Raw genomic sequence first — 21,097 nt, 5'->3', positions numbered from 1 at the left:
TCTCTGATGAACATTTTTGTTCAGTTAAAGGTGCCTTTTGTCAAATATCTAGGTGGTATAAACAGAGACGTCTCAATAATTAAGACATTATATATATCTTAAAGTAGTTTAGCATTTCTTACTATTTCATTAAAAAGCAGTGGAGCTATTTTGAGAATATCATTCGAAATAGCCTACTTGTAAAAACTTGAAAAAAAAAAGACACTTGACAAAGTGATGACATGAATTAAATTAAAAAGGACACAAAGAAAACATTTTGACGACACTTTTTGTTCAGGTCAAATGGAACCTATAAGACCCCTGATATTATTCATGTATAAAAATATTTTATTTGGTCGCAAACCTGACATTTTAATCAAATGTATAAAATATGATATTGTTTTTCAAATAGCCTATGCATGAAACCAAGACAAATACATTTCCTCGTTCTTATTTCAGGCATCCTCTTTTTATTTTTAATTTTTTTTAAAGAAATGTGCAAATGGATAATGAATTCCCACCATAGGCTACTACATGCTACTAACCTACATTTGTATAAGCAAAGAAACGCACAATGAAGCGCATCTCGGCCCATTTCCAACTAATTTCTCCTTGACATAGTTGAATTGATGCCTGTGTACACAGAGCTTGCGATGCGTTTCCAGGTAAGGGAGTGAACGCTTGCAGCCATAGCAACGCTCCTGGTGTAGTTGTGTCTGGTGACACTGGGACGCGGAGTAAAGCCACTAACTGCCCACGTCTGCGCTTTCGCAATCTGGCAGCGTCAGGGTTCATCTCAAAGCAACCCCGTCATGGACGAAGCGGAGGACGGCGATGAAGACCACAAAGAGATCCTTGACCCTTCCTTCAGGATGATGAAGAATGTGGCACCAGGAGGGGGAGCAACGAGCAGGATCTCCAACAACAAGGACTTCGCCTCGGTCTCCTGTGGACGCAGCACGGAATCCACCGCGCTCCTCAGTCACGGAGATGTTTCCAGAAGCGGGTTTGACGGCGAGGAGGGCACCGGAATGAGATGCGTTATCAACGGAGACTGCCGAAGACACGACAGCTTGTCCTCAGTCCTCTCCAAGCAGGAGAAGCAGACAGGTGGAGGCTTCCCAGCATCTGCATGTCACTCCAGCACCTCCAGCATGGACGGCTCGGTCACTCCTGCCCCGACCGCCGACAAGAAGGACTCCAGGGTTTCCTTCTCCAACGCCCCCCCTGCCCACGGACCGACCCCGAACCAGCCGGAGCATTCTGTGGGCTTTCCCAAGTCTGAGGATGGCCAGATCTCGGCAGATGATGGGGAAACCAGTGACAATCAAACTTACATGCAGAGGCAGTTTAGCGCCATGCTACAGCCCGGGGTCAACAAATTCTCCCTGCGTATGTTTGGGAGCCAAAAGGCTGTGGAGAAGGAGCAGGAACGAGTCAAATCCGCTGGCAACTGGATTATTCATCCATACAGTGATTTCAGGTAGGGGCGATGGAGTAACACCTATGGAGACTCAATACCTGGTTGCAAATTCACATGAATTCTGTAAAATGGCTGGCTTTTCTGGTACAAAAAGGTTCGTTTCTGTAAAATATTAAACATTTTGTTTGACAAAAAAAAAAAAAAAAAAAAAAAAAAAATTGTGACATTGTACCACTTTAAGGTAAACATGTATATAAAATAGATTTTAATGCAGATTTTTGTATCCATTTATTTATTTTTCAAATATCCCACCTTCAGTAAAGAGCTACACTGAACAAAATCATGGTAACAGGGTTGAGTATTTAAGGTCGTCCTCTTCTGACAAATAACACCTCAAAATGCAGTGAAAGTAAAAAAGAAAAAAAAGTAACAGAGTTGAACTTTTAAAGTTCAATTAGCCATTTGTGGTCTAGGTCATAACACTACAAGAAAGATATTTTAACGCTGATATTTATTTATTCATTCATTCATTCGTTCATTCATGCACAAATTCAGTGACACAATACAGTCAGTGACAGCGTTGATTTAAGGTGGTCCTCTACTAACACATTTAAGATTTTAAGATGACATATTAAACAAGGTGGCACTTTGTTTATACATTATTAATAATTACGGTGACACTTATGTGTATACACCTTGTTTGTTAATAACATCATCTTAAAATGTTAAATCTGTTAGTAGAGGACATATTTAAATAGTCAACCCTGTTACTGTGACTTTGTACAGTGAACAGCTGATGTGATTCTGGACACACATTAAATTCTCTTTCTTATAGTGTTATGATCTAGACCACAATGGCTAATTTAACTTAAAAATGTCAACTCTGTTACCCTTTTCCTGAAAGTAACAGAGTTGACATTTTAATGTTTGTTTAGCTATTCTGCTCTAGGTCATAACACTATGTGCTGATATTTATTCATTCTTCACAAATATTTAGTGTTCAGTATCACACCACCTGTTCACTGGTCACAATAACAGGGTTGACTATTGGACCAGGACTAAGACCGTCCACATTTTAGGATGACATTATTAACAAACAAGGTTGCAAAGTAATTGTGATGTCAATATGACAATTCATTTTAATGAACATTTTATTAAGTTAAACTAATTTAATTATGCATCAACTCTGTTACCATCATACCACCAGTATCAGCTTTGAGGGACACAAAAGGCACCCTTTTCCTTGAACAACCCATAGGCTTGAATATCAAACATGCACTATTTTATAATTAGTAATAAGGATCGGGAACTCACATTCACTTGATATTTGATCAAACTCAAATCATTAATCAACAATATGAATCATTGATGGCCAACTTGCACCAGCTGTTATGTTTCATGTCATCAGGTGTGTATAATTTACCAGAAAATTTATGGAAATCCTTTTGCGTAAAAGCCGGATAAACTGCAAAGGGAAATTTAGTCAGGACACTTACTTCAAAGTTCAGAAATGATCCTCTCAGCCTCTCAGGATAAAGACTGTAATGAAACGCAATTAAAAAAAGAAGTGGGAATACAACTTTCTTGTGGAACCTTACCACTGATTTTTAGCTGCGAGAGCAATGCCACACTAAATGCAAACAAGCTTTCTTTAGCATCCGAATAGTTAAAAATGAAATTGCTGAAAACTGACACTGGACCAGATCAGAATGATCTTGTTTATTACTATAGCTCAACAATATAGTTCAAGGGTTTGTTTGTTGTTCACCCAGCAATCACTTTTAATGATAGTGTCCTCTGTTGTCTCTGCTTAATTATGTCCCAGGACAGGGAGACAAGAAGCCTTTCGTCAAATACAGTGACAAACAGGTTGATTTGATATCAAGTTACCTCCGAAAAAGGCTGTTATACAGGATCGCTACCTCAGTTTAGGCAGTAGCTAAAGAACTTTTGATTGAGACAGACCAATCATCAGTTTGACCAATATTTTTCATAATCATTTGCTGGGTCTCCAAAGAGTAACACTCAACAATGTTAGTTCACCACTGAGTATTCAACAGGAGAGGACTCATTTTGTGTAAACCATAACTTTTTATGTAATAGCCATTCGTTATGAGGCGAGAAACACATATAATACTATAATACTAATAAATAATAAAACATAAATAAATAATATAAAAACAATAAAATAATTATAATGAATAGATAAATAAATATAACCATTCTCTGATTTCCAATATCTGTGTATACAAGATTTATACAAATAAAAATATGAAATTATCTTTCATAAAAGTATCAGGCATAAAAATATTTAAAAAAGAATCATTAAAACACAACACAACTAAATAATAATAATAATAATAATAATAATAATAATAATAATAATAAAATAAACCACTCTCTATTTTCAGATACCCAGCTCAGTGTATCAATGCAAAATTTTATTAAAAAATAAAAAAATATTGGTCATAAAAAATAATAAAACAAAAACAATAAAATAATAAAAAACAATAATAATTTTCTCTTCAGATACCCAGTTCAATGTTTTAATGGAATATTTTAGACATAAAATAATAAAACTAAACATTCATAAAAATACAAATAACAAATATACTGTATATATGAAAAATAAATTATATATATATACACACACACACACACACACACACACACACACACACACATATATATATATATATATATATATATATATATATATATATACACACATATACATATATACACATATACATATACATATATACACATATACATATATACACATATACACACACACACATATATATATATATATATTAGGGCTGTCAAAAGATAATCGCGATTAATCGCATCCAAAATAAAAGTTTGTGTTTACATAATATATGTGTGTGTACTGTATAATTATTTTGTATATATAAATACACACACATGCATGTATATATTTAAGAAATATTTGCATACATATACTGTATATATATTTATATAGTTTATATTATATATAAATATAATTTTTTTTTTATATATAAATAACACATTTTTCTTAAATATATACATGCATGTGTGTGTATTTATATATACAAATTTAATTATACACAGTACACACACATATATTATTAAAAACAAACTTTTATTTTGGATGCGATTAATCGCGATTTTGGATGCGATTAATCACGATTAATCTTTTGACAGCCCTAATATATATATATATATATATATATGTATATATATATGTATATATATGTATATATGTATATATATATATATGTATGTATATATGTATATATATATGTATATATATATGTATATATGTATGTATATATGTGTATGTATATATGTATGTATATATGTGTATGTATATATGTATGTATATATGTGTATGTATATATGTATGTATATATGTGTATGTATATATGTATATGTATATATATATGTATATATGTATATATGTATGTATATGTATATATAATTAATCAAAATAATAATAAAAATTCAGTACAATATTTTGATGGAATATTTTAGACGTATAATAAAGGCTAAGCACACAGAGAAAGATAACTCAAACAACAACATCTTTTCCCAACATCAGCATCATTACACATTCTTTTACGCTCTGCTCATTGTGCCAATGACTGTTCATGCACATTTTTTTCTGTGCATGCATGGGAAAAAAAGAAAGAAAAGAAAATATATAATGGATTTGTTCAAGCTAGTCTTCGTATTTATTCATAATCACACGTTGCGGTGCAGGCCAGTGACCTATTATTATTTGCACAGAGAAGACAAAAGGAGCACTGCATTTAAATGAGCTTTATGTGATGAGCACATATTATTAGAGCACAGCTGCATAGTTTGCTTGAGAAAGCTCAGTTATGATCGCTTCTGAAGTTTTGGTTTCAATACCACAGACAGCTGTGCAGTCATATCGCCATATATAATCAATGAATCATTGATACACCTTAAGAGAAGCTACTGAGATCTTAATTTCACACTTAAATTTCAAAAGTCTGTAACCCGTCTGTATCTCGTTCTCAGCGTCCTTGTGATGACCTTGCATAGGTTGACTATTATTTATTGGTACAATATCTCACCATATTGATTTCATCCAACAAGCACTATATCACACGAAAGCTGTTTTATTACGCCTACATCGCCTCTCTCCTCTCGTGTGCGTGTAGCGTGTTTGTCAAGGCTGGGGTTATTTATAGGATGTATCCCTGTCTCACCGAAACGCACGAGGACTGAATTTCATTTCCTTATTATAAGGGTGTGCCTCTCATGCCAAATACATGAAAAATGCCACATAAGATTGACATATGGCAAACAAAAAATGAAAACGGTTCCCAAAAAACAGCTTCATATTAACATAAGGTGTCCATGCACCAAGCTAAATAATGAATTCATGCACACAACTCTACCTTAAAGACTATCATTTACAAATGAAAATATTCAGACATTTTGTTTCAGATGCTGAAATGCCTATTTTTTACTGGCATCTATCAATAAAGTAAAAATTCTCTTATGCGTATGACCTGTAATCCATGTACCTGTTCCTTCATTCTCCACATAGGTTCTACTGGGATTTCACAATGCTAATGTTTATGGTGGGCAACTTGATTATCATTCCTGTGGGCATCACCTTCTTCAAGGAGGAGACCACCACCCCTTGGATTATCTTCAACGTAGTGTCCGACACGTTCTTCCTCATGGACCTGGTGCTGAACTTCCGCACGGGCATTGTCTACGAAGACAACACAGAGATAATACTGGACCCGGAAAAGATCAAGATGAAGTACCTGAAGACGTGGTTCGTGGTGGACTTCGTTTCATCCATCCCGGTGGATTATATCTTTCTCATCGTAGAGAAAGGCATCGACTCTGAGGTTTACAAGACCGCCAGGGCATTGCGGATCGTGCGTTTCACCAAGATTCTCAGTTTACTGCGACTACTTAGACTGTCCAGACTGATTCGTTACATCCATCAATGGGAAGAGGTAAGATGGGCTTCATTGTTGAAGTCAAACACGATCTTTCGATTTGTGACTGTGTGAAGAAATTGAAATATTCGCTTTGAAGAAAGGAGCATTGAGTCATTTTTTTCTCATTTAAAATTGGTTTTATTCCACGTTGAATAGGTCATCGGTCATCTCATGGTGGCTGCCATTTGAGATAAAAAAAAAAAAAAGAATCATGGCTGATAGCTTCAGTAGCCTAACTCAAAAATAATTGCTTCTGCTGGATATACACAATGGCTGCGTCTGAAAGCGCATACTCTCTTCTTTTGAATAAGAAATTACTTCACGACCATAGACTGTAAGAAAGATGGACGACGCACCTTCACTCTCTTCCACTGTAGAAAAGTGAAGCGGAAAATGTCCCAATATGACGCTGACATTTTGCGCTGATTTGGGACCTGAAACAGTTAGTACAGTTTACTGCAGAACAACTCACAAATTAAAGTTGAAGCTCCAATCACCTCCTGAAAATTAAAAAAAAAGTCAGTTGGTGCCTCAGTGACTACTTCCCTCAGAGAAGCTGTCAATCACAGCTGTCAATCAGGACGTCACACTCCCGTTTTTATAGCATCAACTAACTAACTAAGACCAAACTTATTTAAAAAAACGAACACTTAAACTTACATCAAACTACCTAAAATGACAGAAAATTTATTTGAAATGTAATTGGATTGTTTAGTTTGCCTCACGTCCCATTAGATTACATGAAGAGGGCGGGGTTTATGACCTATACTGGGACCAGCCACTTGGGGGCGATCATTTTTCGGGACTTGTGCGGCACGCTTGTTCACGACTATTAAAAAACGACATATACATATTATGCGCACTTCTGAATTTCACTGGTAATAGTAGGTCATCTGGGTACGTTTGGCCTACTATTTTATGAGTATGTGAATTCAGACATACTGCTCTTTTCACATACGTTTTTTCGCCCTACTATATAGTAGGGAAGTATGCATATTTGGATGCAGCTTCTGGCATTGGCAGTCTGACAAAATAAGACAAGAAACATGTTGAAAACATGACTGATATTCTGTTGAGCGTTCTTGCGTTCTTTTCCAGCGAAAAGTCTTGATGGAAATGTAGGTCACTTTGGATAAAAGCGGTATGAATGTAAACTTTTAGTTCATTCATCACACTGAAGATAGAAGATCGAGCACATTGCATTGTGGGATACAGTCTTTCGTATGCTATTCCAAACCTAGCAAAATGTTTATTTACCTGGTGATGTCACTTCTTTTGTTTGTAATTGCGAGAAACAGAATGTATTCAATGGAGCTTTTCACTGATTTCCAATGCTGTTTTGTAGGTGTTTGTCGTGGGTGACTAATTAGGTTCACAGGCTAATTAACGTAGCCTGGGGTAATTAACGATCATAAACATTGAGAACAGCAACTGACTGACCACAATAGTAAAAACAGTTCAGTGCATTAACATTAAAACAATGACCATCATTTCAAAACACGTGATTGATTTTGATGATTATATAGAGAGCCAGCTGGGTGACAGCAATGTGACGATTTGTCTGGGGTTGAGCTGACTGATGATTCAGTTATATGCGTTCTTTTCACCACCAAATGGGACAATTATGCTCCTGATTACATAGTGGTAATGTGAGCTAGGCATGGCCCTCAATTACTGAATCAACCTTCCACAGCAGTGCCACATTCACTCCACACTGTTTAGCCCCCGTATAGCTCTTGATTACTCAGGCAGGGACAATGCATGAGTAAGACAACCTAAAAGATATTACCAAGTTGTGAAACCCATTTGTCTTACACCACTTTTCCTTAACCTTGATTACGTGAAGGTAATGTAAATGCCTTAAAACTGAGGTCTTTTACTGGGGAAAGGTCATAAACAGCTAGCATAACCCCTAACTGCACACTTAGATTGTTGCCCATTACCCTGATTTTGTACTGCATGTAAACAGCTGCCCCCCTTGGACGTTTGTAAAGCCTGTTGTGTTTTTGGCCATAACAAGAAAAACAGTAACACTTTAGAACAATTCTCATTTTTAACTGGTTGCTTATTAGCTTGCACTTATAAAGCACATTTTAATGCCTTATTCTGCATGACCATATTCTTCATTTCTTAATCCTACCCCATACCTAAACTTAAAGGGATACTTCACTGATTAGCATTAAGCTTTGTATCAGTAGAAACCCGGTAGTATTTTCGAATGACCGTGCTTCCCTCCATCATGTCCTCCTGAGACGAGAGATTTTTGTATTGTGTGTTTGGAAAAAAAACTAAAAATTTTAATTTTGCGTCATCTGAGGCTTTTTTGGCCAGAGGCGAGAGACTACAGCCAGTAGGAGGAGCTAGTTCCGTATGTTTTCAACCCGCCCATAGGGGGATCTCACGATAAAACGGCGTCTTTTCAGTTTCGAGTCAACTAGTAGCCTAGTTGTATCATTTCTTCCGATACTGCCCTCTGTAACCGGTAGGCACGGCTTGCGAGTGGCCTCGTAGGGCAGCGAAGCAAGTGCATTCTGGGAGTTGTTGTCGTTCATCCACATGAGCCAAAAATACATTTTCTGGCTTTTCTCAGTCTAGAAGGCACCAACTTCTAAAATAACGTCACATTTCTACTACATAAATGACCCAATTTAAATACCCATTCATCTTTCCAGCGGTGAAATATCCCTTTAACAACTACCTTACTAGATGTAATAGCAATAAATTAGGAGTTTGAGGCAAAAGTCGTAATTAATAGTGAATATGTGTTCCCCATACTAAAGTGTTTCCAGAAAAACTAACAAGAAAAGCATTTCATTAGCCAAAGTAGCATGTCATAATAAAGTCATATTTTATGCTAGCTAATAAAAAGGCTTTGCTTGCCAGCCTTCTGCTTACAAGATTACAAAGAGTATAGGTTAGCAATGGTGAGCATTGTTAAGCTATCAGGCCAGTTGTTATCTTGCTAAAATAACACAAAGCAAAATGTTTTTGACCATTTATAATTTTGTGAAAAAAACTAATTCTAAGCTACCAGGCTAATAGTTAGCTTGCAAACGGCAGGGTAATTGAAAACAAAGAAAGATAAATGTTTTGTTTACAAGATTACATTGTGTATGTTAGGTTAGCATGCTAATAAATCTATGCTAAGCTGTCAGGCCAGTTGTAATGTTGCTAAAAGCACAAAGAAACTAAAAGCACAATTAAAGGGAAATGTTTAGTTGATTAGCTTATATTAACCATTTATAATTTAGTAAAAAACTATAAATGGTAAGCTATCAGGCTAAGCATTAGCTTTCTAAATCCAGGCTAATTAACTACTGTAAACTACTGTACATCAAGAAATCAAAATGTTTAAAGTGCTGACACACCAACACAAAGAGCGGCTGTCGGCCAACGCTGGGCAGTTGTTGAGTGTCAGCCGGCAGTTTATGCAGTGTGGGGTATATTTGGCCAGTTGAGCATATTGACTTGGCGCCCATTGACGTCGTCGGTGAGAGGGAGAATTCGAACTGGGTGATGTTCAGCTTAGTGAACAAGTTTGCACTATAATCAAAGCAAAAGTGATAAAAGCCAGCAAAGAAGTCAAGATGGCACAGACAGAAGGCTATTCTAATTTTACGTCATCTTACCTGAGCATTCCAATGAGCAAATATTTTCATAACAACATGAGTCGCCTGGAATAAAGAAAGTGATCTGCGTGATCGATATTCAAAATGGTAAGCAAGCACTGCTTTGTTTACGGTTTACCTGATGATATAGACAGGTGCTAGTTGACAGTCGCCTGTAGTCCTTTTAGTGTGTTTAAGCGCAGCGTTTTGGCTGAGACGCAGCCGTCGAGAGGCGACAACACAGTCAACTTTCATTGCCGGCCTTTAGAATTATCATTTGGTTGTATAAAAATGATAGATCACATAGTTTGTAAAATTTGCTTACAAAATTGTTTCGAACCAACAACCACACCATACTGAAAAACTACTCAAAAACATGCCTGGTGATTATATTGTACATACACAAGCCAGTGTTTTAACAAGGGCATTAGTCAGCTGATGTTTGACAACATCCTTACATTAGGTGATTATTCATGCCAGAAGAAAAAGGATATTCGGTATGGATCATTAATTTAACCAAATTCAAATCGCAGTGTAATGAGACCTATAAGTGCTTCCACATTGCTTTGAGATCAGTGACCCTGACCCTTTCAAGAACTGCACGGCGACAGTGATATGCTAAACAAACAGCCATAACTCCCAACCATAGCCCCAAGCATGATGCTTCTCTTCAAATATTAGTCTCCAGTCAGTTTTATGTTTTGCATTGTCTCGGTTTTAAGATGCTGCTGCTTCTCAAGCTAGAAAAAACAACCCATGCCGACTAAGAACTTTACAACATGAGCCAGGTTAGTGTCTCTGCCTTGTCTTCTTTTATCGCTGTTTTGGCTCAGTTGCTATTTGGGGCACTTGGCTTTTCTCAGGTGTGACAAGCCTTGTTTCTGGTATGGGAAGTGAGTGTTGACACTGTCTCGCACAACCACACAAGGAATTATCCTGGGCTGGCTCCAGATCGCTTTCCAATAACTGTCCTCTTCACTTTGTAACCACAAACAAACTGCACACACAGCTGTCTCCAAGAGACACATTCTCCACTCTTCCTTAGTCTTGCCAGGAAGAACTCGGTATCAGTTTGGCACATTACTTTCATCATTCACAGACATGTTCGTATCATTCTGACCTCACATTCACCGATACTGAATCTAATCTGACGGGATGAAGTTTGTAGAATGTACTGAACTCATTACATAAAGCTTTGACAAACCTGATCTCAATACAATATGTTCACAAATCTAGAGGTCACACATAATCTACAAGTCAAAGGGGTTTTGAAACAGTAGCTTGTTTAGACAATCCCTCCCAAAACGAGGGATTTTGTTTCAGAGTCGTGATAATTTAATATATTCTGGTTTGTCCTAGAGAGTCCTTCCCTTCTGCTACTCAAATGTAATGAGCTCTTATCTTGACTGACAGATCTTTCACATGACCTATGACCTGGCCAGTGCGGTGATGCGCATTATCAATCTGATTGGGATGATGCTGCTGCTGTGCCACTGGGATGGCTGTCTGCAGTTCCTGGTGCCCATGTTGCAGGACTTCCCTTCGGACTGTTGGGTGTCCCTTAACAAGATGGTGGTAAGTCTTACCTTCCAACTTACCTCGGTTTCTGTCACACAAATCTTCCTGAACTCTACTAAATAGCAAGTTCTCAGTGATTTGTGTAGCCCAAAGTTTGAACATCATTTTCTACAGTTACACACATATAGGAAAGAGCCATTTTCAGTCCAGGAACTGAATCTTGGACTCAGCAAATGGCTCTGAAAAAGGTCACTCTGAGTCCTCATTATGCCTGGACAATTCCACACAATATGCAAATAAGAAAGCCAACACCTCTACTGATATCATCAGTGTTTGACAGTGTTAATCACATGGGCACATTGGGGAGCCGACTCCATCACCTGCTCCTCTCACTTTCCCAAGTCTGCCAGGCACTTAGAGTCACCCCTCCCTCACTGCTCACCATCATCCATCTGTTCTAGAAGTTCTCCATGCTGTTTAGTCTAGTTTGAAGAAAAGACACTGTCTGGACATTTGCTACACTGATGTATACAGTCATTGATCGTAAACCTAAGTGTAAACGATTGGCTACAGTTTGAATAGTCGTCAACGAGTTTGGTATGAAAAACCATACAAAATAAAAATGCCAATGTAAAGGTCGACAAACTCACAGGGTTGAATAAATCTAAGAAATGCACATTATTTAGGGTTTACCTGTCTGGTCATCCTTTTTGAGACTCTTTATATGCTGTCATGTGACATGGGGACAGGTTTCTCATTGGCTTTTGTTACCACAATAGTTGCAGTCAGTCTAGTCATTGCCAGTGCTTAGCAATCAAGGTCAGCAGCTTTCCAAAGGCAGATTGCTTGAAATGAAAGACGCAGCGTTAAACGATCCGTCTCATTATTTCAAGTGTCCGCCTGTACTCTCAATAGGCCCTTCTTTGTGCGGTAATGAAGCCTGTGAGTCACACTCGCTGAATGTGCTATAAAACACTGGACAATTTACAAACTTTCCTTCATTTGTTAGAACACAATAAAACTTAAAGAGGCATTACCATTCAGGATACTGAAAAAAAAGTGATGACATTCAGACAGTGTGAATCCAATCCAAAACAGTATCACTTGTACTTGCCTTCTTCCTGTTTGCAGATATCCAGGGTCCGATTCTGAAAAAATAGGTCTTCAATAGTGGTTGGAAAAAACATCATGATCATTAATGTAAGCCTAGACTAATCAATATCACATCCAAACTGAATTAAAAGTGCATAAATGAGTTACAGATGATTCAGCCACAATTCATCTGCCGCTGTGTTTCCCGCCTCTGATAGATCAATGCACTGAAATACACCCTTTGATCCCTTTTGATCCAGCTGTGCCCTGTGATCCATGACCTAGCATCTTTAAATCCGTCTGTGCACGGTTAGAATCCCAAATAAAGCATGTCCGATTCAAAGGTACATGCTCACATATGCATTTTTCAGGAGTCTGGCTTATGAGCTCTGCAAACTTGAGGAGCCATTCAAAGTTAAGATAAGCATCCCCCTGACATGCAGAGACACACATGTATAGACTCACCATGGCCTATCTTCATCTACTCATTCACAGTGAAGGGCTCTTACCAAAGCCCTTTTAGCGCAGGTCAGTTCACTGGCGACCGTCTTGGTAATGTGCCAATGATAAATGCGGGGAAGTACAGCTGTTATATACTGAAATGGTGAAGACTGAAATCTCACATTTCTAATCAAATCAAAAATTTTGCCCAAATGACACAAAAAAAATTTTTTAGGCTGTTTTATTCAATTTTCCTATATGTTAGAGTCAACAAACAACAACGGCTATTGGCTCTTTAAACTGAAAGTCGGGACTTCAATTCTCACAACTACCATATTTATCACTTCAACATTTTTCTAAAAGTGGCTTGTCTTCACCACCGTAAAAATTGTTTGCTCTTTCACATATAAATGATTAAACAAGCAATGCCACAGAAAACCCTTTGCACTGCAGCTAATTAGCTCTCTATATTTATTCAATTATAGACACCATTATAATACCTCAGCAAGCCATAATACACTAACTATTAGGGTGATTTTTTTCCCCTCAGCAGAATGTAGACTGTACAAAACTCTATGTTCATACTTCTCCAGGAGAAAAGCCCTGCAGTAAAGACAAATTACTATACTAGTTGAACTTGGCTAAATCAACTTAATAGCTAAGTCTCTTCATCTCTGTGCCAGTGGGGTAGAGTTACACTAGGTTAAATGTGCGCTAAGGACATTAGTTGAGCAAACGTAACCAAAGCACAATTGCTTAACCGGATCTACCCTAATGTGTGCTAATCTTTCATTTAGCTCATTCCAAATCATGCTAGCAGCACTACAATTTATGTCTGCTAAAACAGATTATGCAGCATTAAACATTTCCTCTTTCTTTTCCCATAAATGCAGGGAACGGGAAATAATTTGTGAATGCCTGTTTATCCACAGAATGTAGAGCATGTGCTGGGGTGTTAAATGGCGAATGTTTCGAGGCTAAGCAATTGCTCAATGTGTTTATTTGCATACAGCTTACTGAGAAGCATGCCACTGCCAAGTAAATCTTTGTGTTTATAGTGTTTATGTAGCAATACAAATCCTGAGAAATCAGTCTCACAGTGCAAGGCATGACTCAGGTCCATCTAAGAATAAACTTAAGCAAAATAAGTGGATATTTCATTTATTTCTTTCCCATGCATATGTCAGGAGGGTTCAAATATATAATGTGGAACTTTAGCAGTTTATTGTGTTCATTCAGTGTTTAATTGTTGACCTGTGCGCTCACTGATACGTTCCAGTTAACCCAGAAAAAAAAAAAAATTCTTCAGGTTATGTCTGGAAGTCTTGGAAGGCAGACATGTGAAGAAGATGGAAAGCAAACATGAAGACACACTGAGACACACTGCACACTTTCTACTCTGCCAAGTCTTGCAGTTTCTCAAATAAATAGTTAGACTCCAGACAATGTCTTCTTGGGCTTGTTTGCATTTGTACTTGACAGGATTGTTGGGGTTGAGGCAACACTTTGCTGTCTTCCTTAGGACTGTATAGTTGAATCTGCAAACATTTATATATCTCATTCCTCCATGACACTTGCACTCTATGAGCACTGTCTTTGCACTCAAGCTGCCAGTGATAGCAGTCAGGTATGTCCTGGCCTCAACAGAGGATTCCTCTATCCCAACCCTAGTAAACCACTTCTCAACTCATTTCCACAAAGTAATTCCCCTGATTACCCATCACCCCGTTTTCCATTTTCACCTCATTCCCCCCTCTTCGTCATTCAAAGTCACCCGTGGCCTCCTTGACTTTGATTCAGGATCTTCATAAACCTGCTCGAAGTGAATGCAAATCAGGTTAAGCACATTTCACGGGGACCCATCAGGTCAATCCTGAAAAATCAGTAGCTTATGAAGAGAGACGAAGCACTTTAGCGTAGCAGCTGAGGTCCTATGCAGATATTTGCAAGGGGAGGAAAGACATTATAACAAGAGCCCAGCTGAACAATAAACAATGCGGTCCAATTAACCACCTTTAAATAACAGACAGAGTGATGAAATAATGAATCTATCACAGGTCCATGGCGCACGTAGTTATCCAACATACAGTACTTGGCAAGCTGCCTTTAATAGGGGTTTTAATAGCCAAGATTTTGACACAAGGATTAGTGTCCAGAGGAGATCATGCTCAGGAGAGTGTATCTAGTGCTGATGAAGTAATCAAAGTCTCCCATCCTTTTTCTATTTATCACTTTCTCGCCTTCCAATTTGCAGAATGACTCCTGGAGTGAGCTGTACTCCTTTGCCCTGTTCAAGGCCATGAGCCATATGCTGTGCATCGGGTATGGACGCCAGGCCCCAGAGAGTATGTCTGATATCTGGCTGACCATGCTGAGTATGATCGTGGGAGCCACCTGCTACGCCATGTTCATTGGTCACGCCACCGCCCTCATACAGTCGTTGGACTCTTCCCGGCGCCAGTACCAGGAGAAGGTGGGTACTATGCTCCAGACACACACACATACACACCGAAACACCTGCAGATGACCTTCTTATGTGTCACCGTTTGTTTGATCTTGCCAGATCAAAGTCGGTACCTATCGTCTGTTTGAGAGGATGAAACTGCTCAGGCCAACTATCCCTACGGCTGAGGATTCTGGGTATTCTCTGCAATCTGGTCTCCCTCTCATCTGATCAGTTGTCAGTCCCTCCCACGGCTGTAATTCGGTCTTCTTTGATTCCTAATCACGGCATCTGGTGCTTGTTTACACCGGCAACTCTAGTTTGCAACCCGTGTCTTGACGTCACAAACGATTTGGTTACAAACTTCTTATCTCTGGACTATTTCCATTAAGCATGCGACTTTCTGGAACCTCTCTTTTCTTGAAAATATATAATCGGTTTGTTAGTGCCATGTCCTTTAAAAGAAAATATTTTTTGGGGAGATTGTATTTCAAAGAAATTTGATGTCCACTCAGCGTCGGCGCTATGAGGGTCACTGTGCCCCCTCACCTCTGCTCCATTAACCCCCCCTTCCCCCTCTTCTTAAATGTTCTTAAATTATTGGAGAATCCCAATGGGACAGCAGTCAGTTTACATTCAAAATCTGACAGTGACATAGATATTCTCTTCTACAGGAAATGCACAGCAGTCAGATTGACAGAACTGGATTAAGTTCATCAGCAATCAAATTCAGATTCAAATAGACCAGAAGTACTCAGTCCGTCTCCTAGAAACCCATTTCTTGCAAAGTTTTTTTCCAACCTGCTTCAATACACTTGCCTGTGTTTTTCAAACAATTCTGAACACATAAATGAACTGGTTTAGGAGTGTTTGATTAGGGTTGGAGCAAAACTTTGTAAGACAGTGGGTCTCCTGGAGGAGGACTGAAGACCTCTGAAATGGACTATACCAAACTGTCCTACCACATCCGCTTCTGCCACATCATCCTTTGGTTGCTCAGACAGATTGTCCTGCTCCAAACTCACAGCACTGGTCGAGACAGAAGTTGACCAGGGTGCTTTCCACACTTTGGGAAGTCCCCCTACGAATGACTTACTTCAGTTGCATCTGCACATCAAACTGGCATAGGGAAAAGTATTTTAAGATCAAGCACAACATTTAAAGGTATTCAAATGTATTTAAAGGAATTCCTGCTCATCATTATTTACATGCCTTAGATTCTTACTTTAAACATGTATATATTACGATAAGATTTGAAGGAATGATGTAATGCAGAGAATCCCAAAGGGACTTTCGGTGGAGCTCATCAAATCTCGCCTAAGGCGGCAGACTTTCCTGTTCATTAATCACTAGCAAAAGAGCTGCTTGCCATCAGATAACAGAGCCACTGAGGCAGCAGGGGAGTAGAACGTGCTAAAGATGCCAACAAAAGCCATTCTTTGCATGAGATAAAGGGCCCACAGGAAGCGGTTTTTGACCTCATGATCCAGAATAAACGCAATGTAATGTTCCTTTGAGCCAAAATATACAATAAAAAGCTGATGATTTTTGTGCATACTTGAGATGAAGGGGATCTCACTGGTGGAGAGGAAGAAGTGGATTGCTGTGATGGTGGTCCTTGAGTGCTTGCTTTTCTAAAATAATAGGGATATATTTACAACATATTGACCCAGAATATGCTTTCTAGCATACATACCTGTATGGGGAATGTGATTTCACCAAGTACCACATGTTCCTGGATCAACATCTTTGTTGATCCTGGAACAACTTTCCAATCAACCAATCAGATTTGAGGGAAATTTACAGTTTATGTCAAGTTTTGGCTTAACCAGGGTGAGGTGCTTCAACATCAGTGTTATTCACCTATCATTTCTCTCTGATTTTAGGGAAAAGTTATGGGTAGGGTTAGGTTTAGGGGTAGGGATAGGATAAGGAATGTTATTCCAGGATCAACAAAATATGTTACCTAACATGTCTTACTTGGCAAAATCACGGTGACCATAAATGTATAGTAAATGCATACATAAATATATAGTATATGTTCAAAAGCCACTGTAAAAAGCATAGGGTACTTTTCTGAGTGAACTCTAAAATCCCTTCTGTAAAAGGATTTATCACGCCTTTGCAACCTGATGTACAAACAGCACAATGTCCCTGTGTAGATCTCCCATTGTCCCCTCACATGTCCATCTCCCCTGCTATGTGGAAACCAATGGATTGCCAGACAACGACAGATGAACGGGACATTAGCCATTACGTAACAAGCATTACATTGCTTAACTTTGACTTTCAATTACCTGCTTTGGTCTAGCCTCCAACAAATGCTCATATGAATCACAACATTGTCCAACATGTACTGTACAAAAGATCATATACTGACTGCATCATGTATGGAAACGATTTGATTTTAAAGAATAATATATTACAGTTCTTAGTCTTTTTGCAGGAGTATACAGCAAGAATTGGTTGTGATCTTTGTTTAGGGTTGTGGACTACAGGGCTGTAGGGGTCTCATATCACGTTGGTTATTACCTAACGGTAAACCATCATAATCCTAGTTGGCGTCGGATACCTATGGTTTAAATGTATCCACTGATGGACTCTATGTCCATATGGAATGAAAGCGTGATATACGGTTCACAGGACTCAGGCTTTCATCCCCCCTCCTTGGTGACTGTGATGACCTTGATTCTTTGGCAGATGGTCATGGGAAATATATCATCCCTTTATGTCACTAACTGAAGATGAACTGCATGTCCCATTACAAAAAAAAACAAAAAACCCCGGTGGACTGGCTGAAAATGTGATTTGATTTCATGCATTTAGAACATGCGCTAACATAGTTCGTAATTAATTGCTTGTTTCCACATGTTTACTGGAGCTGTGTGATTTGTAAGCTAGCATGGGTTGGAAGTGATTCTGTTGTACATTTTTACGGAAACAAAATTAACAGTTTGGAAATTAAAGTTCTGGTGCTGTATGGAGAAACATTGCTAAAAACAAGCAAGCAAGCAACACAGACTAAGCTAGGAAGCTTACACAGGTTAATCGGTTCATCAACCTGTAGGTCACCAGATGTGTAGCTTATCATATTTAAGCTAAGCTAATGTTAGCTCTGTCCTGTGACAGCCATCTATCTATCTATCTATCTATCTATCTATCTATCTATCTATCTATCTATCTATCTATCTATCTATCTATCTATCTATCTATCTATCTATCTATCTATCTATCTATCTATCTATCTATCTATCTATCTATCTATCTATCTATCTATCTATCTATCTAACAGTTTCCAGAGCTATGACCCAGTCTGAGACCAGGTGCAATTGAAAGTTTCCTGAAGTGTTTTCAGTGCTAATGCACAGACCTTGTCTCAACGTAATAGGAGACTCAAACAGTGATTGCAACAAGGTTCAAGTAATTGGCTTCACGTTTCAGCTTAACACCTTGTCTTACTTCATGGCTGATTGAATGAACCAAAGAGAGGAGAAAATAGACTTCCTTGATCGAAAGAGACAAAGCGTAAATTACAGTTTGTGGAGCTTGACGAGACAAGCGGGCTCTGTTATTTTGAGGTGGCTAAATGTTGATGTGCAAGTAAACACTTTTATGGTACTTTCTTTAAGCACAGTTGTGTCAATGTTAAACAGACAGTCTCGGATTATATTCTCTTTCTAAAGATTTGCACTTTTAATACTTTTAATTCTTTTTACCGCAACATGCCTCCTATATATGTAAAGTAGGTTCATTAAAGATGTGTTTTATTCACAAAACTAGCAATTAGCATTGTGCTATTACCCTACGCAGAAAGAAATGCAAAAAAGGTGAAAAGGGATAATGGCATGCTGGGAGTCGGGAACCCCTGGTTGTTTCTTTCGGTTATGTGCGATTGCATAAATCCCTTATCCAATTGTAATTAATTAAGATCGATTTAGATTAGGATTTGGGCCGGATTACTGAAACAAAAGGTTTTCATGAAATGGTTTTATGATAGGGATTTCCACTCTGAGCTAATTAAAGTCAGTCAGTGCACTTCTCATGATTCCCCTCCCACTGCCAAAGGGATGATGAGTAATAGTGTGCATGCTAACACGCACATGCCATGTCTGTTGTATATAGGATATATCTGCTTCTGACAGGAAGTGTAAGCTTTCTCCTGTTGCTACATGTCTTCTCTTCTACTCAACCCCCCATTTCTTTGGTCTGGCAAACCACTTAAGCACCATTTTTGGGGTGTGTTCTGGAGTAACGTTGCAGCCTATGGGAGGGTCAGATTGCTCTCGGATTTCATCAAAAATATCTTAATTTGTGTTCCGAAAATGAACGAAAGTCTTACGGGTTTAGAACGACATGAGGGTAAGTAATTAATGACAGAATTTTCATTATTGGGTGAACTATCCATTTAAGTTTAATATTTAAAGTTAAAGGGATAGTTCGCTCAAAATTTTAAATTCTAACCATTTACTCACCCTCATGTTGTTCCAAATCTGTTTGACACGCACTGAAACAAAAATAAAATAAAAAAAACATTTAAAAGGTTTTACAAATCCAAGTGATTCTTGCTTTAGCAAACACCAATAATAAACAAAAATCACTCCATACAATAGTACAATGGCCTGTACAACAGACAGTACCTGTCACTAACAAGTGCAACACCCCTGTTAGTAGCCCAAGAATCGACCCAAGGCTTGTCAAGCCGAGCATATGTCACCGCGCACATACCGACAGTCATTATCCACATGCCTTTTTCAACCAGCACCATCTATCCAGCTGGGAGGTCACTAAGGAGCATCACCCTTCCCCCCCATGCCATTATCCTGGTGTGCACATGACCCAATATAGTTGAGTTATCTTGGAATATGAGGTCTGAGAGGCCACAGAAGACTGTCTCACATTTAACACTGCTTCAGAAATACTATGACACAAGGTTCAAATTTAGCACACAACCGTATACTGTAAATAGCCTTTCTCCTTGGTAATAAGTGTTTGATGGAATCTGAGATCTTGACTGCAAAATAACCTTAACCTAAGATTCATCTTCATCACCTCTGTTTGTCTGTCTGTATCTATGATACTTTTCAAAATATACTCTTAGTCGCTCACTACTCTTAGTATTGTCCAGTATCATATAGATGGACTTTCATCTCTATCATCTCTATTTAAATAAAAAAATGCAGTGAATTATTAAATGGATCAAGCATGTCATTGATATGAATTGCCATCAGGATGTGTGTGTAAGAGTGAGATGCTGCAGAGATGTCATGAGCTGGTGTTATTAACACACTCTCTAACCTCCGCACTTTGCCATTCAACATAGAAACTGTTAATATGACCCCCTGCTTCATAAAGTCACAAGGTGGGATTTTCAAATTTGACATTTTATTTACTTTTTTTAACCTGTGAAATATAGCCCCCATTCTATATCACTGATTCTTGAGAACTAGGACAAATCAGACTATATGATTTTAATTTCTGCAACACATTGTTCTGACACAGAACATATAATATATAATCTAATTTCCACACAACATACATACATAGCCGAAACCATTTAACACAACAAATGTACTGCATATTCCAGTAACAAACCAGAAAGCCATCACAGTCCAGAAGA

At 38.2% G+C, this 21,097-nt stretch overlaps 1 protein-coding gene across 2 annotated transcripts in view; it reads left to right on the top strand.

Moving 5' to 3' along the window:
• The first annotated feature begins 441 nt into the window (after positions 1-441).
• hcn2b (hyperpolarization activated cyclic nucleotide-gated potassium channel 2b) overlaps positions 442-21,097 on the top strand; it is a 32,062-nt gene continuing 11,406 nt past the window's right edge. Inside the window, exons 1-4 of one of the 2 annotated variants that reach the window (XM_079890084.1) lie at positions 442-1,462; positions 5,970-6,393; positions 11,400-11,561; positions 15,292-15,510. In XM_079890084.1, the coding sequence (XP_079746210.1) occupies positions 792-1,462; positions 5,970-6,393; positions 11,400-11,561; positions 15,292-15,510 (1,476 nt within the window). In that variant the 5' untranslated portion in view covers positions 442-791. The remainder of the gene's footprint in view (positions 1,463-5,969; positions 6,394-11,399; positions 11,562-15,291; positions 15,511-21,097) is intronic. The other variant, XM_079890085.1, reaches the window with a different exon arrangement.

This window comes from Squalius cephalus (genome assembly GCF_949319135.1).
Source record: "Squalius cephalus genome assembly, chromosome: 13".
Lineage (NCBI taxonomy): Eukaryota > Metazoa > Chordata > Actinopteri > Cypriniformes > Leuciscidae > Squalius > Squalius cephalus.
The sequence above is the reverse complement of the archived record's forward strand: the minus strand, read 5'-3'. Positions and strand labels throughout refer to the sequence as shown.